This window comes from Nerophis lumbriciformis, linkage group LG23 (assembly GCF_033978685.3).
Source record: "Nerophis lumbriciformis linkage group LG23, RoL_Nlum_v2.1, whole genome shotgun sequence".
In the NCBI taxonomy this organism is placed as follows: domain Eukaryota; kingdom Metazoa; phylum Chordata; class Actinopteri; order Syngnathiformes; family Syngnathidae; genus Nerophis; species Nerophis lumbriciformis.
Window position 1 is genome coordinate 25520987 of NC_084570.2, and position 18543 is coordinate 25539529.

Sequence of the window (18543 nt, forward strand, 5' to 3'; positions counted from 1 at the left end):
GTAGACACATAGAATCATCATACTGCTGTGATTATATGCATCAAGTGTTCATTCAAGGCTAAGGCAAAATATTGAGATATATATCGTGTATCGCAATATGGCCTTAAAATATCGCAATATTAAAAAAAGGCCATATCGCCCAGCCCTAGTTCAATGATGCCATTTCTGTTTGTCATGTATAATTTTGTCTATTTTGTGTTTATCCTTGAATAAACAGGTCAGTTTCTTGTTACCAACCATTGTGTATTATTCAAACGCCCCTAATTCAGCTGGCTAGTTGTTATCAAGAGTACTAAAACCCTTATCAACATGATTCTGACAACTAAGTAGGCTAAATAATTTTAAACTTTAATACATGCTCGGATAGGCCAGTATCGGTCAGTATCGGTATCGGATTGGAAGTGCAAAAACAACATCGGTATCGGATCGTAAGTGCAAAAACCTGGATCGGGACATCCCTAATCTGCGCCTAATGACTGAGCTACGTGACGTAATTTCTTGTGATGTCTCACGGGGCATTTCTGGTTGGGACGGAATTCGTTCCGAGGGATTCAAATAAAGAACCAACTCTTTTTCTTTACTATAGTGGTCTCGATAACGGGTACCGGTTCTCAAAAAGGGATTCCAGTCCGAGGACTCGGTTCTTTTCTTATCGAACAACCGGGAAAACCGGTTTCGAGTATCATCTTTAAGTGTAATACTGACCGTGCTGCACCACATTAATTTAGTAGCATTATAGTGCAATTAGTCATTCAAGAAGCTTGCGTCGCATGACCAAATGAAGAGACGAGCTGAAGAGATGTTTGTCTGGTCTTTTACAGTGCTTCTTACATTTAAAACAGTCACGCACAGTGATTTCATATCACAACTTTCTTCGCTCTAATAAGGTGCTCTGTCGGTGTGTCATTAAATCCTGTGAACAATCACAACGCCGGAGGTGTTGTCGAGGGTTAGGAGCGCGGAGAATGGGATGCTGATAATCAAGCTGGTTCTTGAGAGCAAACCCTATAATTTTCCAAGGGCTTACAAGCAATCTGAATGCGCGATGTAAATTGGACATTCATGCACAGATGGATAATAACTATTCAGAGATTTCACCCTTTGGAAGAACAAACTTTTTCTCTTGTTTCGCGTTGCGATGTTCTTATGTTCTGGTGAACCTATTGTTTCTACAGTAGCATGCAGTCCATCCGCAAAGTATTCACAGCGCTTCACTTTTTCCACATTTGGTTGCAGCCTTATTCCAAAATGAAATAAATTATTTTTTTGTCCTTAAAATTCTACACACAACACCCTATAATGACAACGTGGAAATGTTGTTTTTAGAGATAGTTTGTAAATGTATTTAAAATAGGAAACTATGAAATCACATGTAAAGACTCAGCAGGCACAAGACATTGATGCAACGTTGATTATACGTACATGTTGTTTAAAACTGACTTTGAAACAACGTTGCAAACTAGTTGTATTTCTAAATTGAGGCAACATTGGTGTCTAATGTTGGATCCACGTTGGTTGGGAAATGACCATATTTCAATGGTCAAATCAACGTCACAACCTGGCATTGAATAAACGTTGTCAAAAAGCATGTTGTTTCCACATTAAATGTGTGTTGTAGAATATTGGTTAGAAAATGACCAAATTCAATGGTTTAATCAACGCCAGAACCCAACATTTATTAAATGTTGTCAAAAAGCATGTTGTTTCAACGTTGTATTTGCATTGTACAATATGGGTTGGGAAATGACCAAATTTCAATGGTCAAACAAACGTCACAACCTGACATTGAATAAACGTCAAAAAGCATGTTGTTTCAACGTTGTATTTGTGGTGTAGAATATTGGTTAGAAAATTACCAAAATTCAATGGTCTAAATGTTGTCAAAAAGCATGTTGTTTTAACATTGTATTTGTGTAGTAGAATATTGGTTGGGAATTGACCACATTTCAATGGTCAAATCAACGTCACAACCTGACATTGAATAAATGTTATTTCAACGTTGTATTTGTGTTGTAGAATATTAGTTGGAAAATGACCAAATTTCAATGGTCTAATCAACGCCAGAACCCCAACAAAATGTTGTTTCAACGTTGTATTTGTGTTGTAGAATATTGGTTAGAAAATTACCAAAATTCAATGGTCTAAATGTTGTCAAAAAGCATGTTGTTTTAACATTGTATTTGTGTAGTAGAATATTGGTTGGGAATTGACCACATTTCAATGGTCAAATCAACGTCACAACCTGACATTGAATAAATGTTATTTCAACGTTGTATTTGTGTTGTAGAATATTAGTTGGAAAATGACCAAATTTCAATGGTCTAATCAACGCCAGAACCCCAACAAAATGTTGTCAAAAAGCATGTTGTTTCAACGTTGTATTTGTGTTGTAGAATATTGGTTGGGAAATGACCAAATTCCATCCATCCATCCATCCATTTTCTACCGCTTATCCCTTTCGGAGTTGCGGGGGGTCACTGGAGCCTATCTCAGCTGCATTCGGGCGGTAGGCGGGATACACCCTGTACAAGTCGCCACCTCATCGCAAATTTCAATGGTCAAATCAACGTCACAACCTGACATTGGATAAACGTCAAAAAGCATGTTGTTCTAACGTTGTATTTGTGTTCTAGAATATTGGTTGGAAAATTACCAAAATCTAATGGTCTAATCAATCCCAGAACCCAACATTCGTTAATTGTTGTCAAAAAGCATGTTGTTTCAACGCGAGTTATGAGTTGCTCAAGGTCAGGACCTAATTCAACAAGTTCTCAATGTTGTTTTAATGTCTTGTGCCTGCTGGGTAAATATTCACAGCCTTTGCCATGAAGCTCAAAAGTGAGATGAGGTGCATCCTGTTTCAACTGATCATCCTTGAGATGTTCCTAGAGCTTAATTGGAGTCTACCTGTGCTGAATTCAGTTAATTGGACATGATTTGAAAAGACACACACCTGTCTTTATATAAGGTTCCACACTTGACAGTGCATTGCAGAGCACAAACCAAGAACGAAGGTCCCATCATCCGTACATGGAAGAAGTTTGGAACGACCAGGACTCCTCCTAGAGCTGGATGGCCGTCTAAACTGAGCAATCGGGGGAGAAGGGCTTGAGTCAGGGAGGTGACCAAGATCCCCATGGTCACTCTGTCAGCGCTACATCATTCCTCTGTGGAGAGAGGAGAACCTTCCAGAAGGACAATCATCTCTGCAGTATTTCACCAACTAAGGCCTGTATGCTAGAGTGGCCAAGCGGAAGCCATTTCTTAGTAAAAAGTTTACCAAAATGCACCTGAAACACTCTCAGACCATGAAAAACTAAATTCTCTGGTCTGATGAGACAAAGATTGAAGTCTTTAGCATGCATGTTTGGAGGAAACAAGGCACCGCTCATCACCAGGCCAACACCATCCCTACAGTGAAGCATGGTGGTGGCAACATCATGCTATGGGGATGTTTTCCAGCGGCTGGAACTGGGAGACCAGTCAGGATGGAAGGAAAGATGAATGCAGCAATGTACAGAGACACCCTGGATGAACACCCTAAGCACAGAGCCAATCGATCAAAGGAATGGCTTCTGGACAACTCAGTAAATGTCTATGAGTGGCCCAGCTAGAGCCCAGACCTGAATCTGATTGAACATCTCTGGTAAGATCTGAAAATGACTGTGCACCGACGCTTCCCATCCAGCCTGATTGAGCTTGAGAGGTGCTGCAAAGAGGAATAGTTGAAACTGCCCAAAGATAGTATTCAAAAAGACTTCAGTCTGTAATTCCTGCCAAAGGTGCATCGACAAAGTATTGAGCAAAAGCTGTCAATACCTATGTACATGTGTTTTTCACATTGTCATTATAGGGTATTGTGTGTAGAATTTTGAGGGAAAAAAATAACAATGTGGAAAAAAGTGAATACTTTGCAGATGGACCGTAATTGTCACCTAAATTTGTGACTGGGAAAGGGAGGATAACTTTTTTCTCCTTCGCGTGGTTGTTTCATCTCCAATAAAGCTCACCAAATTGTTTTCCATCTTCGATTTATTTCACAGTGTGGTTGTTTGAAGCAGATAAATGCAATTCCCTCGTGGCCTCAAGCAGGGAAAGAGAGACATCCTGCCACCTTTGGCTCCTCGCCCGTCCTCTCCTTCTCCCAAATGACTGAGATACTTTTCCGAAAGGGGGTCGTGTAGTCCTTGTACCATTTGACTCCGGTTGCCATGGGAACGGTTCCTGCACTGGCTTATTTTGATGAGTATTGCCTAGGGCTTTGAATCTCTGGGCACCACACGATTCAACTTGATTCTTGGGGGTAACTATTTGATTCAGAATCGATTATCGATTCAGAATCGATTCTTAATTCAAAATCAATACTTTTATAATTATATTGGGTGCCAGTTCTATGATTAACGCTGATTAATTTATTTAATATTAAAAGAAAACTGGTTTTGTCGAACAAAATGCTACCAAAACATTTAATAAAGTCAAATACAAATAAGGCAACAAGAGAAGTATCCAACACTTTTCTTTTATAAAGTAAATATGTGTCATGCTTGGTCAAAAGATAGGACTTAGAAGCAGAGTAGGGATTACTTTGGCAGGCTTTTATTTTGAAAGTTTCCTTACACCTCCAGAGTCAGGGCAATTCAATATAGTCTATAACTAAACTAGTCGGCGAAAAAGGTTCCACAAAAGGGAACAACCGAAAATCACTCCGAAAGGAGGGAAACACAAAAACAATAACAAGCTATACTTGGCGCCGTGTATTCTATGACATTTATTATAAACAAAAAACGCTCCAACAGGAGAGAGAAACAATGGCAGTGAAACTTCTACACTGTCTCTAATCTAAAAAAAGGTTAACAAAAATGTCACTCAAAAAATTGAGGAAAAGGAAGAACTGTAAGAAAAACTGAACTCACCACTTCGGCTGTAAAACTAAATAACACAAAATCACTCTGCTAAGGAGGAGAAAAAGAAAACTCAAAATATCAACGAAGGAATTCAGGATCAAGGTATTCAAACACGAGACGAGCTAAGGCATGGACAGGAGGCTAGAGAGGCACGAATAAACGAGACAATCTGGCACAGAACAAAGGGAGGCGTGGGCTTATAAGACACATGAGGGTAATGGGGAACAGGTGGAAACAATCAGGGATCAGAGATGACATCAGACTGATGACACAAAAGGAAGGGCAAGTGACCTGAAACGAGAGAAGTTACTTTTCAAACTAAAACATGCAATTCACAAGACAGAAGAAACCAAGACAAGATATGTACAACAGATATAGATCATCTACATCAACAAAATTATTTTTCTGAGTGGCTGGCCAGGACAGATTAAAAAAAAAACTTTTTTTAAATCTATTAAGAATCGTTACAAATAAGAATTGTGATTAATCTGAAAATTGATACAACCCTAGTATTGCCGCTCGCAAATACCTCGAACCATCCTGTCAAGGCTGTATTTTAATGTTTTTAAGAGCAGACTTAAGACCCACCTTTTTGATTTGGCTTTTACCAAATATTTATTAATTTTAGTGAAGTCATTTGTACTTTACTTGTTATCCTATTAGTATGCAAGATTGCATTTAGTTCTATTTATTTATTACATATTTACTGTATATTTATTTTTTTAATCTTCATATGTTTTACATGTATTTTCTTCTTTATTGCTGCTCTTAGTTACTATATTAAAGGTTAAAATATTTTTACTTTCCAGCGTTTCTCAGAGGGAGCCCTCTGCATCAGGGGTAGTATCGGCCATGGCTGTGGGGACGCTTTGTGTCAGCGTTCTACTGACCGTGGTCTGATTATCTCCTGGTGCTGAAGGCTCCTGTGATAGTATTTACTCACCTGGCTCCTCTGTACTCAGACATGCATTCATTTGTTCATAAATGTGTGTGTGTTTGGTATTTGTGTGCGTGTGTGTGTCTGTGCGATGATGTGGGTCATTGGGGGGATTTTTTTCAAGTCTGTAAAGCACTTTGCATTGCATTTTTTAATGTATAAAAAGCGCTTTATGAATAAAGATTGATTTGTGTGACCATGCACATGTTACTTTAAAACCAACCTTTAAAGTTGTACCTAATGATTTATTATAATAGCTAATATGACAGTTAGCATGCCAAAATATGATGGTAGGAACAATGTACTTATTATGCATGATAGCAAAATGTGTTACTAGCATTAGAAATGTTCAATCCCTTCACTAGGTAATGGAAACAAATAAATAGAATAATTTGGTAATGAGCTAACGGTGATTTGTCTCCTTCATTTACAGGAATCTTCTGGACAAAGACACATTCTCGAAGTCAGATCCATGTGAGTTGTGACTATTCCCTTTTTATATTGTTTCAAAAAAGCTTGAATTGATCTCTTTCCTACTTCACTGGTCTGCTTTCACACTGTGATATTTGGGAAATCTTTTTGTTCCTCCCTAAATCCCAAAGCTGTTAGTTCACTGTAGTGGAGATAACCTCCACAACGCGCACGCACGCACGCACGCACGCACACGCACGCACACACGCACACACTCACACACACACTGAATTGATTCATCATTGAGACAGCCTCCTTTTGATTGATTACTATTTCCTCTGTCTGTCTTTCATATTATCCTTCTTTCACAATATTTTCTCCTCCTCTCTGCTTATCTTTTCCTGCCTCACAGTGTGTGTCCTCTACACCCAAGGCGTGGAGACCAAACAGTGGAGAGAGGTAAGTGCATTCCTTCCTTTATCGCTATTTGAAAATAACACGGAACCTCGACGGTTGAACGCAGCAGAGCTCATACATAATGGACCCCGAGTTATTTTTGAGGGTAAAATGTCTTTCCTCTGTCACACACAACTTCGCCGGTCATCGGACTTCACGCATACGTCACAAGATCTTGGTGGGTTTTTTTTCTTTTTCTTGGTCTTTTAGTCGCTTTTTTGTGCCCTCAAGCGACGAGTACAAAGTACACCAAAAATAACGCAAGTACTCATCTTCAAAGAAGTAAAACTACATCACCATCACCATACACATTGGGCCCGATCTCCTAAGATTGCAAGTAACAAAGCGCTAAATGGCTTGTGCAAAGAAAGATAAATTACATGTACAATTTGTGGGCGTGTTGCTGGTGATCTATTAAGACTGTGTGTACAATTGATGACAAGTGGAAAACTCCCCTGGTGCAGACCGGTCTATTTTCCGGGCTATAGAGCGGTATATAAGCCGCACCCACCACATTTTAGAAAAAAAGAAAAAAAGACATACTTCCAGATATTAGCCACACCTGACTATAAGCCGCAGATATACTGTATATGTTGTGAAATTAGATATTTATAAACGTTTATTTAAATACGTGTAACACAGCAGTAAAACGGGTGATAAAACAAAACAGAAGTCATCGTCATGGACCCGCCTGCGTAAGCTAGCTCTCTGATCAGCTAAACAGAGTCAATAACTTCACAGTGACGTTTTGGTGAATTTACAAAACTAAAAAACAATACAAAAAGAATGCCATTGTAAGTCAATAATACTAACACAGACACTTGTAAACGCATTAGCTAATGCTAACAATGCTAATGTTGATTACATTACGATAGCACGTACAAATATGCATTAAAACAGACATCACACATGGCAGGGTTTAGTAAGTATGATTTGATTTAGGTATATTGTAAAACTTACAAATGTTGCTTGGGGTGATGAATGAAGAATCCTTTTTAGCAGAAATGCCCTTACATTTACGTCACGTATCTGCTGCTCAGTCGAGCGAGGTTGAAAAATGGCAAGTAAATGGCAGGTAAAAATGGGACGATAAGTAATCAAAACAAAGGCATGTTGAGTAAGACGATAACACAAGTAACTGACATGTTAGTTAACAAAAAAATATGACACGAAAATGTTGACAAAAATGAAATAATCATATTTAAAATCCTCTACTCGACGGTCGGGACAAGTTTGGAATACATCTAACCACAGCTCTTTAAAGGCGTACATTGAAAGAGGAGTGGATGTTAGTTATGAATAAGAGCCAATCAGATGCTTTTCCTTGCGGGGAAGTTGTGCCATTAGACAAAGTTGCAAGGTTGCACATAATTCGCAGGGATTATTTGAATTTGCATGAATTGGCGTGATAGCGATATTGCAAAATCTTGGAGAGACTGTTTCTATGACAATTAACAGTTTGCTAAAACATTTCCTCAACAGTTCAAGGTTTATGGTGATGACAGTTTGATACTGGAACAGTTTACTTTTCCCATTCACATTATAGCTTATGAAATCTGGTTTCAATTCTTAGGTTAACCAACAAGACACTGCCCCAAATGGAGGCGTTCGAGAACTTTGGGTTTTTGTTCACGAGTGGGGGAAAAAGGAGCTAAGCCGCAAAGTAAAGCTCTCAAATTTACTGGTCGATCTACGTACGTATCTTCATCAATGGTCATGAGCTTTGGGTTATGACAGCAAGGACAAGATCACAGGTACAAGGGGCCGAAATGAGTTTCCTTGGTCGGAAACCCTTCTCTTAGAGATAGGGTGAGAAGCTCTGTCATTCGAGAGAAGCTCAGAATGAAGCCGCTGCTTCTCCACATCAAGAGGAGCCAGATGAGGTGGTTCGGTCAGAATGCCCCCCGGACGCCTCCCTGGGGAGGTCTTTAGGGAACATCCGAAAAGGTAGAAGACCACGGGAAAGACCCAGGACACGTTGGGGGGAGTATGTCTCCCAGCTGGCCTGGGAACGCCTCGGGATCCTTTGGGAAGAGCTAGAAAGTAGCTCGGGAGAGGGAAGTCTGGGCTTCTCTGCTTAGGCTGCGAATGGATGGATGGATGGATGTAATGGTTAACCAAATAACAAATCCTCATTTATCCCTAACCCAAATGTGTTCAACCGTAGAGGTTCCACTGTAATGTTAACATACTACATACTAAATGGAATTAAAGCACTAATTAAGAGTTTCGCTACATCTCAAAATAAAGAGAATGTGCTTAATTAGGGGTTGAGTATAGTTGTTTTTGTTTTTATGTAAAAGTGCCATATAAATAAAGTTTGATTTGATGATTTGAATTGTCAGTCATAAATAAAGTATTACCAGTGTCACCAGTCCAATAACAGCCTTAGCGGTCTGAAAAAAAGATGCATTAACTCTTTTCTAAGTGGTTTTGGCACAGTCATTAACTTTCTCGCTTGTTGTCCTGATTGGACTGCAATGGATGTGACAGACAGAACCGTCAATCACCTTCCAATTTCCCTGCATTGGTTACTTTCATCAGATGCATGAAAAAAGGCAGCAATCAAAAACAGCGTTTAGTGTGATGCAGTGCAGTGCACAGGAGTACTATCACGAAAATACACATAACATGAGATCAACAACCTTTTTGAAAGCAAGTTAGGGTTGGCCAGATACCAATATTTTGGTAATGGTACCGGCGTTTCGGTGTTTATAGCTTCAACTTTATTATTTTTTAAGCCAAAATGCATCCATTCTCCCTTTTTTTTGTATCTCCACACTGTTTCTGCTTGTAAGTGCTTGTTTTACCAACAATGTCACGACGTGACGACAACGTGCAGTCATGTCTGGAAAAAAAAGTACCGGTATTTTTCAGAGGCATTATAGTATAGTTTTTATTTCATTAGTGCAGCGGTACTTCATTGGTACCGGTATACCGTACAACTCTAAACCAAGCACAGTTATTCAGTAAATGCTTGTATTGTGTGGCATCAGTGTATGTAGAAACGTCATACCCAATTTTTTTTAGGCTAAGGTAGATTAAAAAAAAAGTATGAATCTGAATCGTTTCAAAGATATAAGCCAGTGTGGGTTGTGGAATATAATAGTAACATAGGCAAGTACATATTGTATGTATTTATACCATCAGATGACCCTCATACGCCTGCTTGTGTGTTTACTCGGTGAGAGCAGATGGCTGTGTGGGCTGCTTGTCAGATGTTGCAAAACGACTGTTGGAGACTGCACTGCATATGTCTTTGTTCAATGCATACACAGTATATGTTCCATAAGGACATTTCATCCAAATGATAATTACCTATAACGTTCTCATACAAGCAAACACTCGGGGGAGACTCACCGTTGCTTTAAGGTACTCACAGCGCAATTAATAAGGAGCCAAATGATGGATGGATCTTTATTGTCATTGTGTAAGTAGAACAATATTTCATTTTCAGCACAAACCCGTTCAAGATGAGATAAAAATTGTGCAAGATTATTATATAGGATATTATAATTACAGAACAGGAACGCTGATGGGTCGCCAATTACGACGCCCTGTAAAAGGTGGGGAAAAAGGTAGACTCTTTACTATCCTCACTTCACTGCCTCAGCCTTTAAGATAGAAACATTTAAGAACATTATTTACAAGTGGAGATAAACCTTGGCGTCTGCAATGTTGCTGTTATCAGCAAGCGACCAAATAAAGAAAGATAGTTAGAAGATAATTGTTGATGGGAGTGGAGAATAGTCTATTACTATCATTGTTGTTGTCTATTTTTGTTGAACTGCGATCGCCATGTGGAGAGCAGCCAAGAAAATATCGGTTTCTCAGCGGTACTCAGTTGCAATACACTTTTCCACCACTTTTGGCAGTTATGACAATATCAAAGAAACAGACACAGTCTGGAGGTAAAATAATAGAGAAGCTTCTCAAGCACAAAATATTTGACAAAAATGGTGACTTCTTGCGGTCTAAAAAAGTAAATTAAAAGATTTAAGTCTTTACTTCCAATGTTGAAAAAGGCTCTGGGCACGAAGCCGTCTACAATATGTTGCTCTCCCTCGGGGTAAAGAGAGGGGCATATCTCACGGAGGCCGCTCAACATTGCGATAGTCGAGGTCTCGTATTTTAACACAAATGTAGATCGCTACTGTCACCCCAGCTTTACATGTCTGCTTTTAGCTGTTTTACATGAATAAATAAAGCTTTACTTACATTTTTAAGTCGCTCTTTCCAATCTGCATAGTCCAGCAATGTTGAAAATAATTTTCAAAGCTGAGTGCGCAAAGCATCTTGGTACATGAAAGGGTGCAAAGTGTACACGGCATACACACCTGTTGCTCATGGGAGAAAAGGACACATTTGTCGGCCGGATTCGAAGGACACTCAGAACTTTTTGATTTGGGACAGCCTTTGTGTGCCGCGATGACGTCAGCACCCCACAAATAAAAACAGAAGAAGTCTGGAGCTAAAGTCATAGAGAAGCTTCCCAAGCGCAAAAATTATGACTAAAGTGGTGAAGCTGTGTTTTCATTTGCATTTCAATTTTACTGACAATGTATTTAAGAAACATTTATTATCATGTATTAATAATTTTGTTAGAATTTTTTTATTTTAGCACTGCGTAATTGATGCACATTTATTTTTCATCAGCTTTTATGAGTCTATTCTTTTGTAGTATCTCTGATGAGTGTTTATTGTTGTAATTAGCCTGACCTTAGCCTTGATAACGATATTTGTGATTAACACATGTTTTCATATCATTTGATAAGGTAAACTGTAAGTAGGTGAAATATAAATATTAAATACGATTAAAATCAATAGTAAGATTTGGGCCCTGAGGTCAAAAAGACTAAAAACCCCTGGTCTATCATATCCCTTCTTTGCCGTCATCAATGATGTGAGGTTTCTCGTTAACCTAACAAAAAACCATAACAAAAAATGTGACGTGTATAATGTTTAATGTTTAAGAAAAACGTTTTTATGTTTCTACTGTAATTGCTAATAACAGAAAAGGACATGTTCTGCTTTTGCTAAGTGCCTCTACAGTTCCTTATTTACCTTTAAACTGTTTTTTCTATTGACCTAGGTAAATAGTATCAATCAACAATGAACAGGTGAAAACGGCCATAGAACACACAAGTTGAGAAGAAGGTCCACTCAATCAATGCAGTCTATTTGAAACACGTTTAGTATTGACCCACACAATCTCCGTGGCTGGAAATGCACTTTCATGTGAAGGAAAACCCAACGAGATACTGCGGAAGTACACATGCTTTCAGAACTACAATATACATTAACCAAACAAAAATCTTCCAACACAAGTGTATAATGTTTTTTAGACACATGCAACATGCATTCTACACGGTTTGTCTGCAAGCATCCTGAAAATGCTGTTTGCAAATAAAACATAAGTGTCATACTTGGGTAGACTACATTCCAGAAAAATTGTAATACTCTCGACCGGGGTTCGGTACCCCACGGCTCTAGTTTAGCTTCTTGGAGCTTTTTAAAAAAATGTATGAAAATGGAAAAAAGATGGGAAAAATATATTTTTTGTTTTAATATGGTTCATGTAGGAGGACAAACATGACACAAACATTCTTACCTGTTAGAAAGCCCACTGTTGAATATGTTTGTGTTCATGCTTCATTGATGAGAGTATTTGGCGAGCGCCGTTTTGTCCTAATAATTTTGGCGGTCCTTGACATGTACAACTTTCTCCGACGCTGCCACAGAAAGACGTGTTTTATGCCACTCCTTCTTTGTCTCATTTTGTCCACCAAACATTTTATGCTGTGTGTGAATGCACAAAGGTGAGCTTTGTTGATGTTATTGACTTGTGTGGAGTGCTAATCAGGCATATTTGGTCAGTGCATTACTGCAAGCTAATCAATGCTAGCATGCTATTTAGGCTAGCTGTATGTACATATTGCATTATTATGCCACGTTTGTAGGTTTTATTTGAGCTCATTTAATTTCCTTTACTTATGTCCTCTGTGTTACATACAATATTACATACTTTATCTGTATGTAATATTGGCTGCATTTCTGATAGTTGTTTGTGTGCCATGTTGTTCCAGACTACAGAAAACATTACTTAGCTTGCAAAGATTGTAATAAATCCATTAGAAGAAGACACCCTGCCGTTTCCTTTAACATGGACACACACATCGATACTTTTGCCATTCTAAACCAGTCATTTCCAGGAGGTATCTCACCCTCTGAAAAGCCTCAGTTTTCCTAATGTTTTCCAGTGTTGTAAAAATGTGTAGAATAAACATTCAAATTTTAACATTTCTGTCAACGAAGATTTGCGTCAGCCTGCGACACATAGTCATTTTGACAGTAGGCTAATGTAGCTGGTTTTTTAAATTATTTTATTGTGTTGTTTTCTATCTTAATCATTAATATTTCTACTATTTTTCTCTCAATATTATGTTTTTAATTACTTTGTGTTGTTTTCTATCTATTTTTCTGTCAATGTAACTTATTAATATAATATTTATATTAAGCACCCACCGCGACCCTGAAAGGGACAAGCGGTCGAAAATGGAAGCTGCATTCATACATATATATATATATATATATATATATATATATTCCTATGTATGTATGTGTATATATATATATATATATATATATATATATATATATATATATACAAACCCCGTTTCCATATGAGTTGGGAAATTGTGTTAGATGTAAATATAAACGGAATACAATGATTTGCAAATCCTTTTCAACCCATATTCAATTGAATGCACTACAAAGACAAGATATTTGATGTTCAAACTCCATCCATCCATCCATTTTCATAATGCGCCACACATTTTCAATGGGAGACAGGTCTGCACTACAGGCAGGCCAGTCGAGTACCCGCACTCTTTTACTATAAAGCCACGTTGATGTAACACGTGGCTTGGCATTGTCTTGCTGAAATAAGCAGGGGCGTCTATGGTAACGTTGCTTGGATGGCAACATATGTTGCTCCAAAACCTGTATGTACCTTTCAGCATTAATGGCGCCTTCACAAATGTGTAAGTTACCCATGTCTTGGGCACTAATACACCCCCATACCATCACAGATGCTGGCTTTTCAACTTTGCGCCTATAACAATCCGGATGGTTCTTTTCCTCTTTGGTCCGGAGGACACAACGTCCACAGTTTTAAAAAGCATTTGAAATGTGGACTCGTCAGACCACAGAACACTTTTCCACTTTGTATCAGTCCATCTTAGATGAGCTCAGGCCCAGCGAAGCCGACGCCGTTTCTGGGTGTTGTTGATTAACGGGTTTCTGAAGTGTTCCTGAGCCGATGTGGTGATTTCCTTTACACACTGATGTCGCTTGTTGATGCAGTACAGCCTGAGGGATCGAAGGTCACGGGCTTAGCTGCTTACGTGCAGTGATTTCTCCAGATTCTTTGAACCCTTTGATGATATTACGGACAGTAAATGGTGAAATCCCTAAATTATTTGCAATAGTTGGTTGAGAAAGGTTTTTCTTAAACTGTTCAACAATTTGCTCACACATTTGTTGACAAAGTGGTGACCCTGGCCCCATCCTTGTTTGTGAATGACTGAGCATTTCATGGAATCTACTTTTATACCCAATCATGGCACCCACCTGTTCCCAATTTGCCTGTTCACCTGTGGGATGTTCCAAATAAGTGTTTGATGAGCATTCCTCAACTTTATCAGTATTTATTGTCACCTTTCCCAACTTTTTTGTCACATGTTGCTGACATCAAATTCTAAAGTTAATGATTATTTGCAAAAAAAAAATGTTTATCAGTTTGAACATCAAATATGTTGTCTTTGTAGCATATTCAACTGAATGTGGGTTGAAAATGATTTGCAAATCATTGTATTCCGTTTATATTTACATCTAACACAATTTCCCAACTCATATGGAAACGGGGTTTGTATATGTATATGTATATATTTATATATATATATATATATATATATATATATATGTCTTAATAAGGTTATCCAAAAAATAGTGCTCGATACCGTAGTAGAGCGCAATATATGTATGTGTGGGAAAAAAAATCACAAGACTACTTCATCTCTACAGGCCTGTTTCATGAGGGGGTTCCCTCAATCATCAGGAGATTTTTTTTTTTTTTTTTTTTTTTGATGATTGAGGGAACCCCCTCATGAAACAGGCCTGTAGAGATGAAGTAGTCTTGTGATTTTTTTCCCACACATACATATATATATATATATATATATATATGTATATATATAATTGTGCTCATACATTTACATACCCTGGGAGAATTTATGATTTCTTGGCCATTCTTCAGAGAATATGAATGATAACACAAAAACCTTTCTTCCACTCATACTTAATGGTTGTGTGAAGCTATTTATTGGCAAACAACTGTGTTTACTTTTTTTAAATCATAATGGCAAAAGAAAGTACTCAAATGACCCTGATCAAAAGTTTACCTCAGTGACTTTGATCTGATAACATGCACAAAAGTTGACACAAACAGGTTTGAATGGCTAATCAAGATTCCAATCCTCACCTGTGACATGTTTGTTTGTAATTAATGTGTGTGTATAAAAGGTCAGTGAGTTTCTGGGCTTCTGACAGACCATTGCATCTTTCATCCAGTGCTGCATAGGTGTTTCTGGATTCTGAGTCATGGGGAAGGCAAAATAATTGTCAAAGGATCTGCGAGAAAAGGTAATTGAACTGCATAAAACAGGAAAGGGTTAATAAAAAGATATCCAAGGAATTGAGAATGCCAATCAGCAGTGTTCAAACGCTGATTAAGAAGTGGAAAATGAGGGATTCAGGTAGACCAGCAAAGATTTCAGCCACAACTGCCAGGAAAATTGTTCGAGATGCAAATAAAAATCCACAAATAACTTCAGCTAAAATACAGGACTCTCTGAAAAATTGTGGTGTGGCTGTTTCAAGATGCACAATAAGGAAGCACTTGACGAAAAATGGGCTGCATGGTTGAGTCGCCAGAAGAAAGCCATCACTCCAAAGTACTTTGTTCCAGAAGTTTTGAAGCTTGTCTCTGTGCTGTTTGGTGTAATGTAAGCGGGATCATTTGTGACATTTGCGCAGAAATGGCTTTATTCTGGCGACTCAACCTGCAGCCCATTTTTCTTCAAGTGCTTCCTTATTGTGCATATTGAAACAGCCACACCACAATTTTTCAGAGAGTATATATATATATATATATATATATATATATATATATATATATATGAAGGGCACCAAGGCAAACATTATTTTCTTCCGATGCAGGCGCTCCAAGGCATGCATGCATATATATATATATATATATATATATATATATATATATATATATATATATATATATATATATGCATGCTCCAAGGCATGCATGCATGCATATATATATATATATATATATATATATATATATATATACTCTCTGAAAAATTGTGGTGTGGCTGTTTCAAGAGAGTATATATATATATATATATATATATATATATATATATATATATATATATATATATATATATATATATATATATATATATATATATATATGCATATATATGAAGGGCATATATTTAACATAACTATCTGAGTACAAAAGAGGCTTAAATCTTCCTGCAAAAAGCAGATAAGAGCAAAAAATCAAATTATGCAAAGGAATAGATCCCTATACTTTATCAAAAATAGATTTGTGGAGTGATATCAAGGATTATACGTTGGTCACGTTCCCAGACATATTGAACCATCTGGTGCTCCAGACATCATTCTACATGACAAAACAGATGAAAACTTGGAAAAGCATGGATGTCTACAACTTCTTTGTGTGTGTCTGGGTCAAGGAAATTGGTATCAAGACTCTCCCAGATAAATATGCCTAGTTTTTGCTCGGGTAATATTGTATCTCATGATTTTACTTCACGTCTACTGCCATGTTTGTTGTTGTTGTTGCACGCCCCGTATACGAGTAGCATGTTTTCCCCGTCTTTATCAAAATATAACTATAGATGTCAACATTGTGTATGTGCTGAAAGATTCATTTATGATTGTTTATCAAAATATAACTATAGATGTCAACATTGCTGAAAGATTCATTAATCATTATTTATCAAAATATAGCTATAGATGTCAACATTGTGTATGTGCTGAAAGATTCATTCATGATTGTTTATCAAAATATAACTATAGATAGATGTCAACATTGTATATGTGCTGAAAGATTCATTTGTGATTGTTTATCAAAATATAACTATAGATGTCAACATTGTGTATGAGCTGAAAGATTCTTTTACGATTGTTTATCAAAATACAACTATAGATGTCAACATTGTGTATGTTCTGAAAGATTCATTTATGATTGTTGTCTTTGGTAAAAACGTAACTCTTTTAGGTTTTGGTAACATTTGATTTCTTTTAATTTGGATCACCGAGTTGCTGCTTTTAGAAACACTCGTAGCCATCATGTGTTTAAGAAATACAAATAATATCAAGATAATACTACAATGGGAAATAATAAACATTAAAGGTATATCAAACAAACCCTTTAATGGAGTGATCACTGCGAACTTGTGCATTCTTCGACTCTGCTCCCTTAGACTGGAGTGTGAGCTGCTTTTCTGGTCGTCATTTCGTAAAATCTCACACTCTTTTGCCCTTTTTGATGACCTCTCGAGGAACTATGAAGAAACGTTTATCCTTTTTGCAATTTGAACGGTTAGTACAGCTGAAAACAACGCAAGCATAGGGCATTTTTTTCTTCGAGAAAGGCTAAATGGCGCCGAGTACCCATTGAGAACAGAGATAGCTTGACCACCACACATATTTAATGGGACGTGACATGACGTGTGCCAACAAATTCAGTACAAAGTGGCCAGCATTTTATTTTAACTCATCAAATAACCTGTCATCATAAATCTGTCAGTTTCTGTTCACTTCATAGCGTAAGGCGCTGTCGAGAGAGCATCGTTATCCTTTCCACCCATATAGAATCCACGTTTTCCCCTTCCAGCACGTGTCAGATCCTTTAGTGCACTGCGTCGGCTGCGTCAAACACGGGTCAAAAAAAACTTTGCAGATTTGCGGTCATGTCAGTTGAAAAGGATCTTGCCCAAGAATGGCCAAACACTCTTAGATCTTTCTCCAGCTCAATGCCAAAGTAGACACAATTGTTGCATAGGGAATCCTATCCTTTCCACCCATATATAATCCACGTTTTCCCCTTCCAGCACGTGTCAGGTCCTTTAGTGCACTGCGTCGGCTGCGTCAAACACGGGTCAAAAAAAACTTTGCAGATTTGCGGTCATGTCAGTTGAAAAGGATCTCGCCCAAGAATGGCCAAACACTCTTAGATCTTTCTCCAGATCTATGCCAAAGTAGACACAATTGTTGCATAGGGAAAAGACAACAGCCTTGTGTGCGTGTGTGTGTGCACACCGTCAGTGGTGTCGGCCAGGGACCTGATGCCAGATTCTCATTAGGCAGCCCCAGCAGCCCAGCGGTATCTAATGAACCCTGGAACTTGGCATTGTCTCTGCCACTCAGCAGGGAAATCACATTATGGAGCTCATCTCTGCCATCACCTGCTTCATCACGAGCATGTGCTCTGTGTCTCATCAACACCTTTTGGCCTTTTCCAGATGTCTAACTAAAGCTCAGAGATTGTTCACCGTCCATTCTTAACTCAATGAGGCCATGACGCACAAAAACATCATTTTATTTTCAAGTAGGTATTTAACAATATGTACATCTCTTAATTGGTTCTCTTGAACAGGGGTTAATCACCTTTTTGACTTTGGGGCCCAACTTTTCCTCTCTAGAGGGCTCACTCAAATATTAACA

At 38.0% G+C, this 18543-nt stretch overlaps 1 protein-coding gene across 4 annotated transcripts in view; it reads left to right on the top strand.

The window, feature by feature from the left end:
• Positions 1–18543, top strand: part of LOC133622315 (copine-8-like) — a 417761-nt gene that overhangs the window by 94525 nt on the left and 304693 nt on the right. For all 4 annotated transcript variants that reach the window (XM_061984911.1, XM_061984910.2, XM_061984914.2 and 1 more), the window contains exons 2-3: positions 6275–6315; positions 6665–6711. In XM_061984911.1, coding sequence (XP_061840895.1) covers positions 6275–6315; positions 6665–6711 — 88 coding nt within the window. The remainder of the gene's footprint in view (positions 1–6274; positions 6316–6664; positions 6712–18543) is intronic.